The 24047-nt window shown below is 40.4% G+C and overlaps 1 protein-coding gene across 2 annotated transcripts in view; it reads right to left on the reverse strand.

The window, feature by feature from the left end:
- SNX9 (sorting nexin 9) overlaps positions 1-10351 on the reverse strand; it is a 67996-nt gene extending 57645 nt beyond the window's left edge. For both annotated transcript variants that reach the window (XM_088161683.1, XM_088161682.1), the window contains exon 1: positions 10167-10351. In XM_088161683.1, the coding sequence (XP_088017809.1) occupies positions 10167-10178 (12 nt within the window). In that variant the 5' untranslated portion in view covers positions 10179-10351. The remainder of the gene's footprint in view (positions 1-10166) is intronic.
- Positions 10352-24047: the final 13696 nt, after the last annotated feature.

The raw sequence follows: 24047 nt of genomic DNA on the forward strand, positions 1-24047 counted from the left end.
CAGATCTACCACACAGGACTTCACTATCTTGCTGAAAAACATTTTTTGGTCATTAAAGACCACCTGAACTCAGTTCAGGTTAGTCCCACTCATTTTTTGTTACAAATTTTATTTTTGATTCAGAGAACATGAGCTTCTTTACAGCTGTCTACCTGTAAGCAAACATCATCACACCTCAAAGCCCACTGAAATCCGCTCCTGGCCAGCATTACGGGCAGAATGCACACCAAGAACTTGCATTCAAGTGAATTACTACACAGGAAGCCTCTTGTTCAACTCAAGCATCTGGGACTAGAAGTCATTGATGCAGAATGAGGTCTAAAATGGTTATATGACTAAGATCTCTTAAAAGTGTTAGAGTGTAACAGATTTTAAAATCTTAAGGTGTTAAAACAAATTATAGCTTCTTTCCATGCAGCTATAAGCCAGATGGGTAGATAACCATACTACAGAGCATGAAAAAAGCAAAGAGAAACTGTGATGTTTTCCAGATTTACAGCAGTGCTTAAAAATACTGAAGTCTGAGAATTATCTATAAGCAGTTCAGTGGTTTAAAAAAGCAGCATATTTTCAGAATAACTACCATGCACTATTAAAAGAGCATTTTGGTGTGCTCATACTGACTTATTTATAGGGTATTGTCAGACCCAAGAACAGAATCTCCATGCACCCAAGCAATACTGAAGCAAGGGAAATTCAGTTGCAGAAATACATTCAAGACACCCATGTGATTTAGAGATATTTTCAAATACTGACTCAGATACTCCCCTGAATCACATCTGAGCTTTCAGCTGGGTTGAGCACCTGAAAAGCTTTTTTCTTGTTTAAAACATTTTTTATAAACTAGTTATCAGGTAAAATTGTAGGTTCTTCTGCAAAACTTCTACCATGAGTGAGGAGCTCCAGTGATATAAAGACCTTTTTCAGAATCAATTTACTGCACTACTCCAAGTGCCCAGCCTTCCCCATGTTTTCCTTTCTGAATACTAACCTTTTCCAGATCCTCAGATAAACTGGGGACTCATCAATTTCGAATTTGAGAACATTAGTTCCAGTTTCACCACGACTACAGCAAGTAATAAATGCAGCAAGTATAGCATGGGTTCATATTTATGGATGTCAGGCAGAATGCATTTATCTCAAGTGTGATTAAAATCTCTGCCTAGATTAATCATTACTATGTCTCTGAAATCAAACTGCAACACTTGCAACTGTTTGCTGAACCAATATTTAATGGCGTGTTTCAGAAGCCTGCTGTGCCAAGTCCCCTGATGTTTGCCTCAAACTTTAGGGCCGTGTCTGTTGCACCCCGTTCTGTCCCCAGAGAATAAATCCAGTAAGATGTGACGCTTTCAGAAAAAGCCAGCAGCATTCACTAGAAAAATCACCACACTGTGACCTACTCATTAAGACAGCTTGTAGTCACACAACAGTGCTGCCTCTACCAGAGCAGAGATTAGAAAAAATTATCCTAACTAATTGGAGAGGCACAAAGTTTCACTAAGGTTATCTAGTGAATTTCAAGCCCTTTCAGACTCAGGACACTATTATACATTGTGGATCTCAATGTACCACATGCAGAGGCCACTCCAGTAGCAAATGAATACCTGGCAAAGCAAACTAAGTGCATGTTAAAATGATGCTACTTTAAATAAAACTTCATCCATAAAACACAGAACGGAATAGCTGTACTTCTCTGAAGTTCCAAAAACTGGTAAATATTAATAGGAAAACACATGCTCAATAGCATGTACACTGAAAGCAGCTGGGAAGGAATCTGAAATACAGCAGGATGAGCTCTCCACATGGAATTCTGCTAAATTCTCTGTTACTTGAGTAACTAACATTAATCAATATACTAATGTTTTGTTATCTCTTAGTTCTTATTAGAAACATTACTTTGTGAAAGCCTATGTTTACTTTTATATTATGAACACAAGTGAGGAAACTATTACACCAACATAAATGCATTACCATTTTATCAGATGAAGCTTCTTTACTCTAGAAATGGGCAAGGTTCACATTTTTTGGGTTCTAAAGTATCCAAGCCTACAGCTATTTTAGGCTTTTCTATTGGCAGTGTAGAAAAGTACAAGACCCTGTAAGGTTACAAACTTTATTTCATGATAAATGGCAGCTCAAATAAGCAAAGCTCAGTCATTTGACCTGGCCAGAGAACACCCAGCACTTGAACCGGACATTAATGTCCTACAATTTAATCCAATGTGCACACTAGCAGTGTAGGCATATCCTACTTTAAGACAAAGAATTATAAAAAGAAGAAAAAGGATGCCTGGGCAGATGCATTTAATAAAAAAACCCTTCAAACAACCAAGAGATATAATGATGACAGAACTGGATTAAGTCATGCAACATTTAAAGTTTGACAGAACACTTCACAAACTTTTCTTGTATCGGCAACCTTTACAGTGACAGAAAGCATCAAAGAAGTCTGAAAAGAAAGTTAGAACTTCTGCTTCCTTATGAATTACTAGAAAATTTGGTAGCTTGACAGAATGTGACAGAGCTGTTGATAAAAAAATTGTATTCAACAACCTTCATACAAACTTCCTGTGGACTAGTTATTTGCAGCAAGGAAGATGCTCAATTTTGTATTCCACAAGAAATCATTTTCAGAAGAAAAATATAGGGCTATTAAGGAAGGAAATTATAGTACTGCTGAAAGAAGTGTGCTGTAACTAGGTAAGCACTAATTACATTATATTATCATATGTAATTGCAATATTCAGTTACCGAATTAAACCTTGACCGCCCTAAAAAAGAACCAATGCAGTGAAGGAAATAAAGCATTTAAACTTCACTCTCAGATTTGATGAAGCTATAAGGTGAAGTGAAGCACCTTATCAGTCATTGTCTTACTGCTGCAGAAAAATGAATGGTATAGGCTCCTCAGGCAATACTAGAAGCTAAATAAGAACTAGAAAACCCAATAAATGTAATAGCCTTACATCAATTGTCTTTTATTCTGGAAACCACTTACATAATCACTGTAGAGAAAAAAAAACAAAACCAAACCCATCATACAGAAGGGAAGTACAGTTTAAAGCTATTCTAAGAGAATTTTTATAGCTGTTCTTGCAAATTAGCCATTTTGTTCTATCAACCAGGAAAGCAAACACTTTGCTTGAATTGAGATGACAACTTATTTTTGCTCTGAACATTGAGAACTGCATTCTCAGAAGGCTGGGAAAAGCAAAGCAAGTCCAAAACCTACTGTGTTTAAACAGAGATACCATATGAATACACAAAATAAAAGCACAACAGTTCCCTTGGCAAGGAGGAGCAGATGGCAACTCAGAGCAGAAGTCAGTAACTCAATGATAAGTCATAAGAAATAAGACCTATCAACAAGTTCTTCACCAGTTCTCACTTTTTTACAAGAGTGGGACTGAACGATTTCACCGGGGCAAGTCCCACTTGCAGAAAGCCTGGGCCAGACACGGCTGCCCCTGCCCAGAAGCAGTTGTTTCGCTTGGACTCCCCAGAGACCTCCCACAAGCTGCACTGCTCACCTTCTCACCACCTCCTCCTCCTTCCAGCCACCTATTTTGCACATTGGAAACCCCTCCTGTACAGCGGTTTTCTTTAAAGGGCAGGGCCTGGGGGAATAGCTGCTCCAAAATACAGGAGGAAATAGAGCTTTTACCCACAAAACACATGTTCGCACCCAGAGTCTCTATGAGCACACACGCTGTTAGCAGCAGTGTCCACGATGGCTCATGTGCCTTTCATACCAGGCAGGTCCAGAATGGCTCCTCACAACTACACAACAGCTGGACCAGGCTGCACAACACCAGCTCCCTACAGGAAGGGCTGTTCCTTGTGCCCTTCTCCCCTTACTGTGGGTCTCACAGAGGAATCTCTGTCAAAGCTAGATGATTCTGATCTTAAATGTCTTTTTTTTTTTTAATTTATTTTATTTTTATTGTTGACAGAGGTTTCTTATTCATAAGAAGCTCAAAGATAAAGACTGTTTTGGAAAGAAAGTGATAAGACTCAAAGTTTAAATGAAATTTTCCAGTAAGCAATATACTTTTTTTCTCTCTCTCTTCAGTAGCACTTGAATTTTGTTTATTGGACTACTACGAGATTGCTCTGTTGTTTGGACTTTCTGTTACTGGGGAAGCTCCTTTCTAATCATAAACTGCTGAGAAAGCAGGAATACAACTAAAGATAATAAAAGCACAAGCTCTGATTTTCAGTCCTCAGAGAAGTGTAAAGTGAATTTGGGTGAAATTGTAACTGTGAAACATGCTTTGAAATAGAAGAGGTTTAGCTTTAAATGCTGAACACTGCAATAGCTATTTACTTTAAATGATTCTAGATATCTAAATGCTCACCTGTCCTACAACAGGGCTGGTTGAAACAAGTCACTCCCACTATTTTACAGTCTCTTCTCTATTACCTGCTTTCAAAATGTTTTGCAAGGCTGCTTCCAACACCATCAACGTTACAATTGCTTGTAAATTTAATACAGGAGGGAATCCATATGTTTGAATTTCTCAAATAATTTTTACCTCTGTAAACTTTGAAATTTGCCAGATGCCCTAATCAAATAAGGAGGGGTTTACTGAATATCCACACACTCTTTTAGTAATTTTTTCAAGACCTGAAAATCTGAGGAGGAAGATAATTCAAAGGAAAACCTTGAGAGAATGCAGCAAAATAAACCTTTATACGAAGCTACGGGTAACTGTAAAGCCTTATTCCTGAAATAATATACAGAGAAATTCTACCAGAGTGAAAACTTGAAACTCTGAATCTATACACCAGATGTAATTTATGACATCTGATATCAGACTTCCTTCTCTTTGGCTGCTGCAATCATGTTTTAAAGTGATGACCTCTGGTAATGAGTCTCTGATGACTCAATGCCTAGGTGCTCAAAATAACTTTGAAAAACTTAGTCAGAGGAATCATTACTCAAGCACAGCATCACACAGAATCTCACCAACTCTCTGGCTTTCCAGCACAGAAATAAGAAGCCTTGAACTGGTAATTGCTGCAATGTAACATAAACCATGTATCATTGAACCTTTTAAAAGAGCATAAAGCCGGACAGAAAGACAGAAGAACAGAACATCTATGTCTTCATAAAATAACTGTATCAGTTCTCATGCTCATCCTAACATCTCACTCCTCCAACAGGTCAGGAATCTGTGGCTAATCTGCATTACTAACCATTTTCACCTTCTCTAGTCATCTTGTTGCCCCTCAAAAACCAAACCACCGAACCAAAATAATCTAAAAAGCCCTAGGAAGTATCCCCACATCTACTTAATACTAGCCTAAAAAACACAAACAACATTTCACATTGTTAGACCATAGAATCAATATAATTACTTCACCTAATAATTTTGTTCCATCACATCCTACATATATAGATCAGCTGTGATCTCACGTTTTGTACTATATTTTGTTGAATTTAAACAAGAGAAGATAATGAATGGATTATGGCATGATCTGCACAGAAGAGGATCATCCCAATTCACAGATGTGTTAAGATTTATGAACTGAATCTTCCCTTAAAATAAGATTTATGAGAGGAGTCTACTTCCAAAGTTAGGGCAATGCAGAATGTAGATTAACAGAACACAAAGTCTGGGTATTTTGGAGGGTTTTAGTACAGAGGGGTGCTTCACTTCCCAGCTGCAAATCAGAACAAGGAATTGTTTCTGACCAACTCATAATGGAAACATACAGATTAGTGATGGTATAAAGGAAAATGTGGGACTTCTTTGAGAAGCCTTACACTTCTGAGAGTAATAGAGAATGAAAAAGAAAGATGAAAGGAAGGATACACACTTATGGATAATAATATTTAAGTCTAATGTGTTGTTACCTTTCCCTACCTGAAATATGTAAATCATTACCTTTCCTCACCACAACTACAAGAACCATGCTAAATTCAACTATACTTGGCCAGTGACATTCACAAGAGAAAATCCAACATGATTAGATGGACAAGAAAGCCTTGAACAGCATTTCCTTGTTTTAGAAGTACTGTTAAGTTGCATCTTCTTTAAAGAACAGAACATTTAGTCTAAGCTTTCAGCTCAAGGAACTTCTTCCCATAAAAATGGGCCCAGTCCTAAAAGCAGAAGCAGATAAGTGAGTCCTCGAAGTAGATAAACCATTAAACAATCAAGAACATTATGCTGGCATACAAGTGCCTCTAAAGTTACAAAGAAAAAACTTGGTATTGACAACAAGAGGGGCCTAACTTCATGAAGCTTATCAACACCTGCCTTATGAAATACCTCTCTTGGGAAAGCAATGTCACCAACATCAACGATGTTACACCAACAAATCAACTCCTAGTTTCAACTTCTAAATTAAAACTCTCACCACACGTTAGCAGCACAGGTTCCAGAACTGTCTTGCTCATAGCCTATCAATTCTCTCAATAACTTCACTTCCTTCTGAAATCAGGGCTTAACAAATGGCAAAACATCAGCCTTTTAAAGAAAAGGACTTGCCTACATTTTAAAATAATAAGTAAGTTCAAAAATAGGCTAAGGTAGGGAGAACCTTGTTTAAAAGCTAGCACATTGCTTCCTGACATTTCTAGTCCTCCCTATTCAATGAAGCTCAAAAACAAAAGAAAGGACGTGAGTAAAGCTGGGACTTGGCAAACTCTAGGGGGGGAAGGATAGGAAAGGCCAAAGAAATCACGAAGGAACAAAGAGAAGAATGACAATCTCACCGGTGGCTTTTGCAAGCAACTATGACAGAAACACGTTTACCAAACTGCATCTTCCTTGTGACCAAATTTTGAAAACTTTTTAGGGTCAGTCTCTTTCTGACATCATTTGTGACACAGTTAAAAATAAGAAATTTGTATGGCTAACTCTGTTTCTGAAGAATGCATCAAAAATAAAAGTATCTAGCTTAAGTCATCAGTCCTTAAATGTGGATATGAAATTGCTTTACCTCTGAAGTTGAGTTCAGTTAAATGATTGTGAAACTCCTGAAGTCTCCTAAACAATCTTCTTTTTTCTTACTTTGATAGGGTTTAAAATTTGTTTCAGTTTTTAGAGCACATAACCTTGAGCAAATCACAAAATCCACTGCCAAGCTACAGTAAGGATTTAGCCAACAAAAGAACTGCCTCCAGAAGCCTCAGATCCTCCATTTCCCATTTATATTTCCACCCTTCTCCATGAAAGTCTCCCCCTCCCAACTATACCCCACCCAACCTTCTGTATCAGGTCTGAGCAAACTTTCAACTACTGCAACTACCTAAACTGGAGAAATTACCCTACTGTTTCCATTCAGTGAATATTCTTTCTATTTCAGCAACTTACTGTAGCTTAGAAACAGGCCTGACAAGTGCTGGAGGAGACTCCTGGGATGTACATACAGCATGGGATGAGGAGCAAGAAAGGAGAAGGAGCAATGGCCACTGCCAGTTTAGCTCACATCAGACACAGCCTCCACAGCCTTCAGGGTGCCTAAGGCCTACAGACACCCCAACCTGTTTTGACAAAACACTTCCGACCAAGTTGCCAGCTAACAAATATGCTAGGAAAGCATCAGTAAAGGCTTCTTGGTATGAAAAGAGTAGTCCTTTCCCCTAAAAGTTTCCATTGTTTCAATAAGAAATGCATTGATTTTTGAATGGTACAGAGAAGGGCTAGCACATTGCAAAACTGTGTACCATGTCTTCATACGAGAAAACTCTAGGAATTTAATTGCTGTGGTTTATCAAAGTGGGAGCAAGAAAACTGGCCAAGGATTAGAAGCTAGCTGTGGAAGAAATTCTTATTTGCATTCTCCTTCCTCATGAAATCTAACACCTTGATTCAAGCATTTGTAAATCTTGTAGAGAAAATGATAAAGCTGAAAACAGAACCTGGCCAAGCTCAGATTAGAAAGAAAGAAGCATCAACAGCAAGAGCACTGATGGTTTAAAAACAACAACAAAAAAAGACAGACTGGATTTTCTGTCACTGAAAGTGTTCAAAACAAGACTGAATTTGCCCCCAGCTTTCCTTGGAAAGTATGTTCTAGTTTAAACAGGAATCAATTCAGGAAGCGCTAACAGCCCGTGCAGCACAGGCCAGGCCAGACTGTCAGTCACCCTTATGAGCTATATAGGATTTGACACCATCAAAGTTCAAAAAATTCATACTCCAGACAACTACTTACAGTTTAGTTTTGTTAACGTTTCACATAAAATACAAATACACACCTTGAATATTTCTTTCAAAAAGTGACAATTTGTGAAGGACAACAAGCAGAAGGTGAGAAATTTGTTTACAATTTAAAAAACAAATGAAATGGTGACTGGTTAGTTGGCCGAGCTCCTAAAAAGTGCTTTTTCAGCCAGTTATTCCCTTACACGGCTCAAAAAAACCCAAGGTATCCTTTACTACAGCTGACGTTCGCACAACCTGAACAAAATAAAATCGAAAACAGGGCTGTTTGCAGAGAGGGACCCATCTCCTGGCTAGAGTCCACAGAAAATAAAGCAAGTTTCGCTTCAGTATGCTCACAGTTACCAGCATAACAAAATAATAGCAATGAAATACCAACTCTTTCCTGACTACCTCTTACCAATTCTAGCCTTCAAGTTATAGTATATTACCATATCTTGCAATGTGTAGAATGAAAAAAAGTGCACCACTTGATTTCAACCCAGTCTGGATTAGGAAGTCAGAAATTATACACCCTTCCGTCTGGGGCCATAATGGCTCCAAAAAATATTTGAAGAAAAGCAAAGTGAAAGTTTTCAAATGTATGAATAAAATTGATCGTGTGTTTGGCACAGAACACAGGGTCCCATGAGGATATTGCACCTCAAAGTGAGTAGAGAAACAGTAAACTGCTCTAATACAGTATCTGCCCAGCACACTGCGCATTATGTAGCATAAACACGCCAGAAGTAATTTTCTTGCTACCTACAATAGTTAGACTGATTAAAAAATATTTATACACACATCCCATGAATTACTGGAACCCACCACTGTTAAAACCAAGTCTATTAACAATACTCTAAAAGCTCAACAGAAATATAAATGCCCCTATATTGAGTATATTCACAGTATTTTAAAACTGCCTAAGTGATTTTAAAACCCAAAATCAAGTTCTCGGTGCTTCGGAAAAAGTTTATTCAAACATGAGCCACCATCAGCTTACGTGGTTACAGAGACAGCTACATATACATTAAATCTGACACATGCAAAATGTGGAATTTCTTCAGCACTGAGAAGAGCAACATAAATAGTGCACTGTATGAGAACCGCTTCAGTAAAAGGAAGTTTTTTAAACTGCTGGCCAAGCTAGTGGAATTAGGTGACTCAAAGTAATACTTCAAATACCAAAAAAGTCTTCCTGAGATACTTAGACAAGTCACAGATGAGTTGCTGGTATATGTTAATTCACACCTACACAAGCAGAGATGCTTTCATCAACTAAAAGAGTAAACAAATATTGTTTATTTAGAAAGAGGCTACTTTCAGATAGGAAGGGCTAATTTTGACAGTCGCATTAGCAGCATATACTGTTGAAGAACTGAACTAAACAATTCAACTTCCTTTTTTGTTGTGTAAAATCAGAGCTTGCTATTAAGAGGTCGCACAGTGCAGACCCTGGGCTCCCACCAGAGACACGGCACAGCCACCCCCGGATGCCGCCGAGGGGGTCAGCATCAGCTGCCGGGGCGGCGGGGGGCGAGCGGGCCGGGCCAGCCGGGCAGGGCCCGCCGGTGGCCGAGGCCTCTCCCACCGCCCCGCTGCTCCCCGGGCTCGGTGGAAGCGGGGCAAGGGGCACCCGGGCTGTAGGACCAGCACCCTCGGCCTCCGGCGGCTCTTCGGCCCTACGGTCGTTCCGCCGAGGAGTGGGGACGGAGGGGCACAAACACAGCAGAAAAACAACTCTCCCCGGCCCCGGAGTCGCCGCTGCCCCGCCGAGCCCCGAGCAGGGGCCGGGCAGCGGCGCCGAGGCCCGAGCGCGGCGCTCCCTCCGTCCGTCCGTCCGTCCGTCCGTCCGGCGGCCGGCGGCGAGGGGCAGGCTCCGGGGAGGGCCCGGTCCCCCCGACCCCCGGCACGCAGCCCCTCCGCCCGGGACCCCCGCCCGCCCAGCCGGGCCCGCTGGCGCAGAGGGCGCCCCGGCGCCGCCTCTCAACCCCCGGCGCTGCTCACCTTGGTGGCCATGGCGCTGCCGGCGCGGGCTGCGCTGCCCTCCTGCCTGTCTCCCTCCCTCTCTCCGTGCCGCGGCTGCTCGCTCGCTCGCTCGCTCGGTCGGTTGGTGTGTCCGGCCCGCCCGTCGCCGCCGCTGGGCCGCGCAGGCGGCTCCTCCTCAGCGTCCCCGGCCGCCGCCGCCGCCGCCTCCTGGGGGCCGCTGTGCGGCTCAGCAGCCGAGCGCCGGCACTGGGCAGGCGGGGGCTGATGTGGCCGCGCCGCGATGCCCCAGCCTCGTCCGCCCTTTCCGCTGGCTCGGCTCGGGGCTGTTTGGCCGCAGCCTTTCCGTCAGGGCCGGGGGCAGGGAGGCCCCGCTGCGCTGCGGTGATCCCCGGGGGAGCCGCCCCGGGGCGATGGGGGCGGACGGACGGAGCTCGCCCACCCCTCCGTGCCCTCAAGGGCTTTGCTTTGTAGTCAGAGTTTGGCCTCAAAGTCTCGCTCGCGTGGGGGAAAGAGCCCGCAGGAAGGCGTTATGTGCCCCTCGGGTGCCTTTGAGCGGAAATTTCAAAGCAACCATACAGCAAGGAAAGCAATTTTTTCCTCGGCCGGGCTCCATCCACGGCTGTCAAGGCGGTGTACGTCGTCCCTGACCTGTTCCAGCCGGGCCTTGGTGTACAGCAGTTATCTGCAGCAGTAAAAAGCACCAAGCAGCTTCTCAAGGTCGGCAGCATTCCTGTTGGGCACTCTATGACCATCTCATAAAAACTACCTGTGACCCCACTTGACTTCCAGGCTGCAGGAGAGATGAGACGGGAGGCTAAAACAAAGGGAATTTGAAAATACAGAGGCAGTGATCATGCAAGGTACTGCACTATCCAAAAAGTGCAGCTTCCTGTTGGTGTAGTTAGCCTGGAGTCAAAGACCTTTCCTTTCTGTAGACGAAAGTACACAATGTATTTGTCAGGGATGCCAGGGAGAGCCCCTAGGAGGCAGGTAGGCTGTAGGAAAACTGCACAGAACTCTACATCTATATTTCCTTGCCCATATAATTACAAGCATTTTTTTCTTCTGTTGGTATAGTTTCTCAGTGAGAGCTTTATTAAAAGAGAAAAATATGTTCACAGGTTTGGTTGGATTTTTTTACATTGGAAAAAATTTTTCTAGTTGGACCTGTGAAATAGTTTCTATGGAAAGTTAGGATGAGGAAATATGAAAAAGCTGGGTGTTCATTTGCCACCACTTTTTGAGTGATTGAACCGATTAACTTCAGAAATTTTCAAACTCATTTGCTTCTTTTTTTAACTTTCTCATAATTCAATTAAATGCAACATTTCCAACTCCTACTCTCTGTAACAGCAGTACCTGAAGTGAAACCTTTGTGTGTGGCTTACAAATGTCGTAGGACACCATCTTTAAGCTGAAGTATTGTATTTAGTATCAGTTTTGCCATGTGGTTCATCGACAGACTGGCATCTCATCTACCTTACAAGCAAAACTCCCTGAAGCTGGCTTCATTTCTGTACTAAGACCCCCTGTACTTCCACCTTCTCAGCAACAAAGTTTCCAATATGGCATGTTTTGATCCAGTCCTCTAGAGAACATCTTGTAAAAAGGGGAGAGTTATGAAACCCAGAGAGCCAGCACTGTACCCTTTAGGGATCCCCAGCTGATAGGTGTGTGAAGCACACTCTGTCCTTTCTCCAGATGCTGCTTTGCTATGTGAAATATAATAAACTTGTGGCTTTAGCATAAACTTGAGTCTGTGTCATTCTTTACCTGTGGTCAGCACAACTGCCAGAAAAGTTTAATGTGCAGCTGCTACCCTGTGTGCTTTAGCAGAGCTCTGCTTGCCATCTGGGGAATGAAGAACACAGTCACGATTTGTTCAGCCTCTCTGTGTGCTTAAAGCCTCCACTTCACAGTTTTCCACTGTGAGGTACTCCTGAAAATAAGTCTTACTTGACAAGTTTGAGGGATGAAGGAAATATTACTGTTTATTTCAGAGTGAGAGAGTATTCAGAGAAAAAAAAAAAAACTATAGTATCTTTCCAATCCTATTTGCAATTAATTTCTGTTAATTCTCAATGAAGATATACTTGGGAATCACTTTAGATTGCAAGTAAACATACCTCTTCTTAGTAGTAAACTTTATTTTTTTTTAACACAGAGGGCTAAATACCCACAAATTGCTAATGAAACCAGCTAAAATTTCCAAAACTTCTGAAATTAGTTACTTTTCTGCTACCAAGCTGTGTCCTAGTTAATTAGGACTGGATGTTTGCTTAGCATTAGACATAAAAGAAATCTCAGTGGCTTCAGTGGGGCTGTTTACATATCTAAGCATTTGGTAGTTTTGAAGTGTAGTGCTCTGTGTGGAGCTTATCAGCTTTCAAACACAGTTGACTCATTATTCACTCTGTACTAAAGCCCCAGTGTATGCTATAATAAATGTCTCCACCTCAGAAAAAAACCAATCAGTAACAGAAGAAAATCCCTTACCCAGAACATAAGTGATTTCTCTCTACAGATTTCTACTAGGTGTGTATTTTTGTGCTTAGCTGCTCTGCAGTGTTTCCCAGGAACTCAGAGTTCACGGAAAAGTGATCTTCCGCAGAGCCTCATCAAATGAAAACTCCTGCCGACAGTGCTATGCAGATTTTTTTTTTTGTTAAAGATGGGCTCTGAGAAGGGAGATGGAGAACGTTTGCTGAATATGTTCTCTGCTCAGCAAGGCCTGCCTGTAGCTTCAACCTCACAGGAAGTAGGTGACCTTGTATGTTCTGACTTATGCAAACTTGGTAGGGAATGATAAAGAAACAGTGTTCTTCAGAAAACCTTCAAACTGAAAACCATCTGGAGAAAGAGCTACATTTTGTGTTTGTAAATTACTGTCCTCTGGAGCTCCTTAAGATGGTGCACCTTGGATTTGTCCCTGCTGGGAGCCTGAGTCCCTAGCAGTACCTGGGTGATGTACTGTGGTGACTGAGGTGGCCCTCAAGCCTTTACCACAGCTGTGAAGGCATTTTGAGCAACAATTATCACTAATGACAACAACTTTGCAAATGGAGCAGGCTGTCAAATACATGTTTTGGCAAAGTCTTTGCAGGACGCATACAGAGATTATATTGTCCTAGGTCTCTATTTTCAAAGGTGTTTTATAAGTAAAGTGATTGAATTTTTTTCTTGGTTGAAAGCCTAACAATGTGGTGTGCATGATAACATCAGTTCCACCTTAAATGCTTTTAGCTCAAGTTTTCTAACTACATTAATCAGGAAAGCCTAACAATGACTAGGGAGCAATTACCAAAACATTCCAACTATTTCTTATTCTTTTTAATTATCATGTTTACCTTAGTCACCTGATACATACCTCTTGTTTTAAGAAGGGGTAGAGATTTCTCACATTTTCAAAGCCTTAAAATTACTGTACAAGCAATTACTTGGTTTATGAATCAAAGAGAGAAGTACTGTATTCTTCATCTTAGGAAGTCATATCTGCACACCTTCACCCACTTCTCCCCAAGAGGTTCTTTGGGTGTCATGTTTCCTCTCAGCTGAGCAGCAGTTTCTCTTTCAGAATTGTGTTAACACCATTTCGTCAATGTTTCTGAGAAGTTGCCAGACAGCAAAATATTGCTTCCTCCTATTTTCTGTCTCCTTCCCTCCCCTAGATTTGGACAGAAAATGATAGGAGCTGCCACATGCATGAAACCTAAGTGTTATCTGCACAGAGCAGGAAGGGAGCAGCTGCTGAATCCCATTTGTGCATCACTCTGTTCAGCGATGTCCAGTGGCATCACTTGCAAATGTATCTGAAAAATACATTTAACAAAATGTGTTCTAAGGAAAAAAAACCTAATATTTTCCTTTCTTTTATGCTGGGAGCTTTTGGACACAAAGGACATGAAATCTTGAATCATATGACATTTGCAGGAAAGCACGATTTTACCCCTCATTTACCCAGAACTGTGCGTGGCAGTTTAAAATGATGCTCAGGAGATTACAGACACACTTTCCAATCTTACTCTGCAGCTGGTACTGGAAGATCACTATCAAAACAGTAAGGCAGCCAGTCCTGAAATACTGTTGGATTTTAGGTCCAGAATTTCCTGGAAAAGCTGCTTTAGAAAATTGCACCCAAAATTGCACCCAAATTCCTGTGAGTTTTCAGTCTCTGAAAATATCTACGAATAAGCAGCTCTGAGAAAAAACCGTGCTTCATGTATTTGATTGTAAATTAAGGATTTTATCTTCTTAGAGCTGATAATCCAATACCATTATTATCTGAACTGTGGCATATAATGTGGACCCTTTTCAAGGCAGGTTGTTTTTATATAGTTACATTTCTAATAAACACAAAACCAAGAATGGTTTTGTGCTGTGTATGAATATGCTGTTTTCTTTACATTCTGGGAAAATTGCAGTGCCATGCTATGTCAAATTTTTTACTGTCGGGGTGTTGGGGTGTTTTTAACACATATTTGTGAACCTAAGTCTGCAGTCATGGTGGACTCCCTGGACTCAATTTTCTGTTAAAAATCTTTAAAAACAGCTGCTGGCCATTGAAGATGTGAAAAAGCTACTCTTAAAATAATTTTAAAAAACAAACAAAAACAAACTCAGAAAAAAAAAAGAAAAGAAAAGAGAAAATGAAAGGGTGGGTGTTCAAGAGACAAGATGTTGCTGCCAATGTGTTTTCAGACATGGTCAAATTTTTGAAAGCACTTTTTTTCTTTTTTTTTTTTCTTTTTCTTTTGTGAAGTTGATTGCAAAGGTCACGTTTTGGAGCAACTCTGATCACACTCAAGGGAGAGGAAGATGCATGGATTAAATACCGAGTGCAGATCATTATGGACGAGCACCATGGCTGCAACAGTTTGGAGCTTGCTTGGTCATAATGACCTGCTCTTTCTTTAGATAATAGTGGGGCAACCAGGTTTTTTCTCCCTATTTTCCTTAACTGTAACAAATGTTTTGAGCAATTCTGGTATTCTTTTTCTCACTTTTCAGCAGAATAATCAGTGATAGATATACGTAATTTTTAGCAGTATAAGCTTTGAAAGAAATTATACAAAAATCACTTTCTTGTGCAAGGGATGAAACATTTCTCAAAACACCAAACACTGATAAAATTCTTACTTTTTTGCATTCCTTTCTGAGCTGTATGCTGTTTGGTATTATAGATGCTTACATCTGAGATAGAATATACTTGTACCTGCATATATGTCATGCACTTTAGATGGTTTGCATGTAGATTTTTTGTTCATACTTTAGGTTAATTTATGTTTCAATGCAAGGGCTGCTGGGATCAATAGGTTTTGAACTCAGCTTTCCTGAAAAATAGAATACAATTTAGTAAAAAGTATATTTTAAAAGGGATGTTTCCATTTTTCTTCTTGCTAGCTTTAGTAAAAGTGACATACCATTAGCACTATTGATTCTTACCACTACTGACCCTTTCCATCTGGAGTGCTGACTGCCTGTGGCTTATTTCCATTTTTTCTCTTATGGTAGAAGGGCTGTGCCAGCTGCTGGGCCCTTACATCTCAGGGGACTGCATTTTCAACTAGCAAAGCAACAGGAGTGTCATCCACTACATATTCACCTAAATATACAAGTACGTAAGTGATAAGATCCTCTCAACTTTAATAAGTTTTACTTCTTAAAATTGCATGCAAGTTGTCTTCCAACACACAAGATAGATGATTGTGCTACAGATGTAATTGATTATTCTCTGTTGACATGTTTAGATGAAGGTCCAGCTCTTTGTCCTCACTGAGTAGCTCACTGAGAAGAAAGCTACAGAAGGCTGCAGGACAAACGTGGTCTGAGCCTTCCTGCACTGGTCTCTCAGTTTCTTTGGAGGGGAGCAGTGGCAAAGTATGAGTCTGCCAGTGTAGCACCAGGCTGCAGTGTTTTGAGGCAGCTTAATGAAAGTAGGATAAAATCTATGGGCATATATCTATGGGCACTATATCTAAATTCAAAGGGCAGTCAGCATCAAACCTTTGTAAGGTATGTTTTGCTCTGCATTGTGAGAGTGAGCACGCAAAGCTGCAGACCTCGTGGATAAATGCTCTGTCATGAGTATATGCTTTTAAATGTAAATAAACTAATTTGTTTGCTCTCTTTATAAAAACAAGAATTACAATTTCATCTGACCAGCATAGATTTCAAATGTATTGTATCCCTGGTTTACTGTTTGCCCCACAGTGTGCCCAGCTTTCACTCACAATTTTTCCCCATGACACAGACATATGTTTCGGAGCAATACAACTCTGGCTTTTAAAATAATTTGTGATTTTCCATTTCTAATAGTTTATTACTTCGTTATATTTTTTTCTGTTTTCATCATGGAAATGCTGGGGATTTCAGGGTCTCTAGTTGACTGTGTTTCCATATACAAGGAATTCAGTCCTGTAGCATTTGTATTATGAGATCACCAAATGACTAAACCAAGCCTTAGTGTCCTTTAACCCTCAAATATGATTTTGAACCACTGATCCCTTTAGAAATAATTGACAGTGAAATTATTTCACAGGAAGTAGCTGCTGATCAGCAGCTTCCCCTGCATTCATAAACCAATCTTTAATGAACACAAGTCAAGGTGATGAGAAATGCTCCAAAGCAAATGCAAAGCAATATTAATTTCCACTAGCTGTTTTCTCTAGTAGGGTTAGGGTGTCCTGCAACTAGAGAAAGAGCTGTGAAGCCTCTTTCTAGTGCTTCTATATTTCTCATTCGTGTCAACCCATGTTAGATCTCCAGTGCATATTCTGTCTTCTAAACCAGACAAACCCAAGAGGGGATAAAATAAAGGGAGAAAGTAGAAGCTTTCATGAATTTCATTATACTATAATGAGATGCAGTCCTTTTATGAGTTTACCCTATCTTGAGGGAGAATCTTGGAATCTTAACCCTACTTTTTGTGATTTGTTTCTGCACATTGTAGCCAATAAAGATCGTGCTATTCTAGTACAGAGATAATAATGTACTAAAGAAGAAAAAGGAAAGCCTGTGGCTAGATGATGTGCTACAAAAGAGGCTTTTTAGGCTGCATACCTTGCATTGCTGCTGAGCAAATTATGTGACTGTGGGCAGGTCAGAAAATTTCAAGCATCTTTGGGTTTTTTTGTTACACTGCCTCATGTTAGGTTTTGAAGAAAAGCTTTTTTTTTTTTGGTTGCAGGGTACAAGATCATTCATTAGTAGGAGTATTAAATAGTTGGTAGTTCCAAGATACTTTATAGAATTAAGTATTCAAACCTTTTTTAAAAATCCAGTATTAGTAAAACCAATGAGTCTACTCAAGCATTTAATTTATTACCAGTGTTAAAATGAAAATGATACCTTAGGGGTTTAAGTGCTTCACTTCTTTCTGCATGAGAGATTTTCATACTAGCTGACACTTCTTTTCTTCAAATTATCAGAAGCAGCCCTAGGGATAGCTCTAGCTACCCAGGAAAGGCAGATGTCAAAAACCCTACAAATATTTCCTGGAAATCTGACTCTTACACTGAGGTTTAAGAGAGATGACACAGGGGAGCAAATTCTGCGTCTTCCTTTTCCAGATTTTCTTATTTTTTTGATAGAGGGTAAAATTTGGAGCTTGCTTTGATGAGGAGCTCTAAACACATTCTGTAAATTGAGAGTTCCTCTTTAAGTTTACAGAATATTCTTGTTCAAACTGTTTAAACTGAAGGGGAACATAGCAAACGCAGCACCACTCAGTCATGTGTCCTGTTTGTGGTTAGTCACACAAAGCCAATTTTTCAGATGCTAAGCTCTACTTTTTTTTTAAACAAAATAGACTGAACACAGCTGCTCTTGACATCAAAAACAGTCACTGAACAAATAAAAAAGCACTATGCTGTCAAAGTAACAGCTGACATTTAGAAATCACTGCAGTGAGCTTACCTAAGAGATGCTGAGGACAAGACCTGCTATATGATGAAATACCTTTTCTCATTTTCTTGAACCCAACCTGTGCGTTTTTTCAGCATATCACATCATTCAGTTTGTCTCTGGTGATGTCTTTACATAAAAGGTGTCCTTTATTGTGGGAGGTTGCTGTCATTGCTACATTAGTCCAAGGTGTTTAGAAGAATAAAAAATTGCTGTTACAGACAATGTCACAAAATTAAATTAAAGTTAAATTTAGAAGAGACTCCTTAAAATCATGATAACAAATCGAAGAGGAAATGTGACTGTAATGTAGCATTTAAAAAAACCCAAGCAAACATAAAACCCCTTAAGCACTGCAGTAAGTTGTGAAACCTAATATTTTTTATTCTCTTTTGAGAATCTTCTATTTCCAAGCTTTGTTTTCCACCATAAACAATGCGGGATCCACCCTGCATCTGTGTGAGATAGGGTTGGTGGCAGTCTCTGGCCATCCAATCTGGTGGCCTTCTATATGAAGGACTGTACCCGCACCCAACAATTTTTCCACATTTCTAAATAGTTGACTTGTCAGGTTTCCTGACCATCTCCCTCTTTGCCTTGCAAGGCAAATTCAAAGCTTTGATTCCACATCAGATCCAGAGATTACTTTTCCCTGGAATTTTTAATGGGAATGAAATGGAAGAGTTTCCTAGCACCTTTTCAGGCCCACAGTGTCTTTGCAGAGAAGTGACACTGCAGACCACCCTCAAGGAGACAGGTGCAACACAGATAAAAATCTGAGCCTTACCCCATCCCGGTCCCTACAGGCAGTTCCTAACCTGACAAGAAGTTTTTCCCAGCCCACAGAAACCCGCTTTTGAAGGCATCCTCCAAGCCACTTCTTTTATTGCTAACCTCTTCAATGTTTTCCCTAGCAATCCCCAACCAAATCCTGCTGAGCTTCTGCTTTGACCCCGGATGGCAACAACTTTATGCTGGCTGTTTTTTTTCTCAGGCTACAGCTGCTCAGCTGCTTCCTTGCACAAAAGCAGTTCTAACTGCAGACTTCTCCTCAAGGACAGATGACTTAAACTCTCCAGCCTCTCAGTCACATGATTTGGGGAAGGATGGGGACAGGCAAGGTGGAACTTCTGCAAAAAGACTGTTCACCTGGAGCTAACAGGTGTTCCCTGACACAGGAAAACCTATTCGTGTGTATTCTATGCCCAATGAGATAGCCAGATATGCTCCTTTTAAACAAAAAGGACTGTTCCTTTAACTCAGCCACCAGAATACCCTGATCTGATCCAGCAGGAATATCTCTCAACCATGTAGATGCCATTATTCCATTCATATGGGCTGACTGCCTGGAAATATCTCTGCAGCCAAATCTACAGCGGTGTCCCCTGTAGCAATTGCTGCTGGCTCACTGTCCTCAGCCAAATGCCTCTGGCTGTGTTACAGCCTTGGATTTTGTATTCTGAGTAATTTTCTCTCATTTGTTTTAAATGTAAGATGTTGAATCTCCCTTAGGAGTGTGTTTTTCTGAAGGGAAGTCTTGACTCCTCTTATGTTTAATTGCAGAGCATGTGAGAAGGGACACTTCAGGTTTTTTTTTACTGAGCTCTTCTGACACCATCCCTCCTTCAGGTATCCCCATTAACTGGCAGTTTTTGCCTCAAGTGTCTTTCCAGTATAACTGAGCCTGATAGCTGTTATTCCAACCAGTTGGCTTCTGGGAAATGAATGCCAACAGACAGTTCAGAGTAACCTAATAGCATTTATTATTTCTCCTACCTGCTTTGCAAAGTCCAGATTTCACAATGTCAAAATAATTGAAATGTTACAATCCATAGGAGAAGTTAAACCAGCAGATTTTGCTGAGGCTGTCAGTGAGCCAGTCAGTTGAGAAAAGGGGGTGCAGTCTTGTTTTAAAGCATTGGTAGATGAATTGCTGTGCAATGAAAGTCTCTGTTGGCTCAGTGACAACCTGAATCAGCAGAGAGCTGGGGCCTGGCAGGGATGATGCTGCCACTGCTGCTGCTGCACTTTGCTCTCTCTAAGGCCCATTCTCTGCCACCAGTGGCAGAAGTGTGTGGGGAAGTGCCCTGGCTCTTCTAGAGACTGAAGGTCATTTTAAATAAAAGCTGAATGTGTAATAGCTTTTCTGTGCCAGCTTTCTGTTCTTGTATCATTATTTGGCCATTCTTTCTCTCAAGTAGAAAACTGTCTGCACTGATAAAGGATGTCACAGTGCATTCCTGTTTAAATCAAATTAGCATCTTATTTGTCAAACAAGATGAGAGCCACTTGTTTTACTGTGCAATCCTCATGGCAGAAGAGCTTGTGGGGTGCCCCATAACTTCAGCAAAAGTGCTCCTAGCGACAGGTACTGATTTTCCTTTCTGATACCACACGGCCACAAAATCTCTGGAAGTGGCACACTGCTGTTGCTCTGAACATCTGTCTGTGCAGAAGATGCCTGTGCTAATGCCAACACAGCAGAACCAAGTGTCTACAGTACTCCTTGGATCACCAGAAATCCCAGTGGTTTGCTGGTCTTTTGTGGCTGTTTGTATTGGTAGGCTAAAGGCAGTCCCTGACATTGGCGAGGTTTTTCTCTGGCTCCATTTTGGCCTGGGAACATCCCCAGGCACACTGGACTTCCTAGGGCATGCACTTTACTGGCTTATACCAGCATACACAACCTCAAACAGCAGAGATCTTGACTAGGAAAATACAGCAGTTTAGACACTGAGTAGGATAAACTTCTTGAGTTGTCTTAGAATTTTGCAAGAGTTTGGGTGAAACTGCTCACACCTTAGATGTTTCCTTGTTCGACCTACTGCATTCTGATTACCAGAAATTCCTTTAGATAATACTAACTAATGAAGACCTCAGCTGAAGAGGTGGAATTTATGGATTTAATTGATGTTTAGTGATGAAGGAACATGTGAGATTTGTCTAGTATAACATCTGAGTAGTCTGAAACACAAAACTTAACTGGGTGTTTATAGGTCTTGATAGGGTAATTATCTTGAAAGTTATGGTGTGTCAAGACATGCAGAAGCCTTTCAGACTGGGTGGAGATTCTGAATTCAGCAACTTAGACTTTAGATTCATGAACTGATGGATACAACTGACAGGAACAAAGTATGGAAATGAACTATAGGATTTAGGGCTTCTCAAGACTGAGACTGACACAAGAACTTTAACTGGCAAAGTGAATATGTGTCCTACAAAATGTCCTAGGCTAGAGAGCCAAAAAGAAATACATACTAACAGCTATGCTTCCACAATAATTCAGAACTGCTGTTTGAAGTACTGTATATCTATTTTCAAACACATATAGTTCAGTAGATAAGAGTGTACTTGCCAAAGCCTATGCAAAAAGCTAGAAAATTATTTTGTAAAGTTATCCTCCTTTGAAATACATTTAAAAGGAATAAATTTACAATACATTAAAAATGAATAAATTCGTATTAAGTTACAAAGGAATGCTAATTGTCACATTTTTATCACAAAGCTTGGCTTAGATAAACTAGTACATGAAATAACTTAAAATGTCTTTTCAGTCATTTCTTTGGTGATCTGAGCTTTGAGACCTGCATAATTGAGTAGGAAAAATCTGAAGAGCTGACACATAATTTGTTTTAACTAAGACAAATTCCATAAATTTGCAGAGCCAATTATCAGAAGATGCTAAGATTCTGAACTTTTGGGGGGGGTTGGTTGTTTTTCCTTGTTTTGGGGATTTTTTTGGGAGAAGTTTAAAAATACTGACACTAAATTCTGTTAAATGAACAGGCAGTGATATCTAGCTTTTTTTTGGTAACAAAATGTCTGCTTGTAAGATTTTGGAGACTTCTCAGCTTCAAATCCCTCATAAACCAAGAATTTCCTCCTAGCATTCTTTCAAAATACATTCTTAGTTGAATTTTTTGAATCTGTGAGTACTGTTGCTGTATTTACATTTTCAAAAGCTGTTCGACTGATAGAAATGGACAGGAAAGTTTATTATGCAGCTACTTATATATAGGGGGAAATATACTAGAGCAATGAAGGAAATCTAATACTTGGGTTACTGAGATAAACAGAATAATAACAATATTTAGCATAAATGTGGAGGAAATCATAGTTCAGAAACAAGGAGGTAGTATAACAGTGTAACAGATATGCCACAGCCCAATGGGAAAGGAAGAAAATGTCGATTCTTTACTATAAAACCTTGTATTTTATCTTTATTAAACAATGTGCTTACACTCCCATGTGTAGCATTTCTTTTTGCATGTGCCTGAACGCAGGACAGGATGGGGGATGAGGTTTCAGAAGATAAGAAGAAAGGCTGTATAACGCCAATTTTAAACAGAGGAAAATGGAGGAAGCAGCTAATTATAGTCTTTTCAGCAGGAGGAAACCACTTAGAAGAGTCTTGGCCCTTCGGGAGAGACTGGGAAGCGAGGTAGGTAGCTGTCAGGATGGCTTTACTGTGAGTGGTCCCAGCAGACAAAGAGCATCTGTCTAGGCAAGGAAAGGAGGTCACATTTAAAAGCAAGGTATCTAGGGTAGAGACAAAGACTGATCCTAATCTCTTAGATATGTTAAACCTGTTTTAAGTAGCATTTATCATTGGTTTGTTTGGGGGTGGGGGTGCTAACAGCATGTTACCCACTTCTTTTTCAACATGACCTGTTTTCCTCATCTGGCAGAGACAACATGGAAATTTTTTTCTGTCAAAGGGAAACAAACAAACAAACGAACCCCTATCAGGAAAACTGGTAATTTATGTCAGAAACAGATATTTTCTGAATGGATTTTGGTTAAGTCTTTTAGTAACATATTTCAAAGAAGAATAAATATTTAAATATGATCATGATGCTTGATCTGAGAGAGAAGTTCTGCAGGAGGCCAGGTGGGAGCACAGCTCAGAGACAGTAATTGGACCTTGAACCAGAATATTTCACACGAGAGAGTAAGTCTCCTGTGGGGGATTTCAGAGAGAGTATTATCAAAGTTACTGAATATCACAGCATAAGATGGGGAGCTTAATAGGTTAATCCTGTCATTCCACTACCCTTCTGCAGTATATTTCTTCTCAAGCTGCTAAGGTATTTTTGCTTGCACTGCTCATTAAGAAAACAAAATAATAATATTTCCTAGTAGTTAACCCAGGTTCAGAGAAGTTATGTAGATTTTGTAACCTTTGCTCAGGCTGGTGATTGCTCACTCACGTGTCTTAGCCAGAGCAGTCAGTGGGACTGCTCATGTGTTTTCCATAGTCATCACCATGAGCAAGGATGATACTACTCAGCCCAAGTGCCTGGTACACAAGGTTGCATGGGAAGTATGTGGAAGAGCTGGCAGAATTCTCCTGATTCCAGTACCTCTGCTGATCAAACAGGCAAAAGTTCGTTGTTATTAAAGTAGGAAGTTCTCTACTACAGTAAAATCAATTTGCAAGTAGTAACACATGAATACAAAAGAAAGAAAAAGGGACCTGTGGACAAGAATGGCCTACAAGTATAGACCCTGTGTAGGGAGACAAAATTTGGTCCACAAAGTCCTTTTGGTGACATTAGTGGTTTTATCAGGTGGAGGGGCTGTTCCCACCAACTGTTCTGTGCCATCCTATAGCCAGAACAAGACTTTTAGGGGCAGAGGTCAATGGACCAGGAGAAGAGAAATGGGATGTCAGGATTTTAAAGAGTTAAAATGTAGGTGGATTGAGTCTATCTCCAAATAAAAGTTCTTGGATTTGACCTCATTAACCAAGCCTACGAGGTAAACTAAGCTTAATGCACAGTATTAATCATGCGATATTTTATGATACTATTGGATTAATATATTTCCCAAAGAAAAAGTTTCTATAGGACTTCATATTCTCAGGGACTGTGGAACTTTTAAGTGGGAGGAAAATACTGTAAAAGTGACCATATTTAAATTCAAAATGCTAACAGATTAGAGAGTGGTTTAGCCACCAAATTGTAGCTACCTCACTAAATGCCCTCTAACTGCTGC

This window comes from Sturnus vulgaris, chromosome 3, assembly GCF_052056855.1.
Source record: "Sturnus vulgaris isolate bStuVul1 chromosome 3, bStuVul1.hap1, whole genome shotgun sequence".
Classification (NCBI taxonomy): domain Eukaryota; kingdom Metazoa; phylum Chordata; class Aves; order Passeriformes; family Sturnidae; genus Sturnus; species Sturnus vulgaris.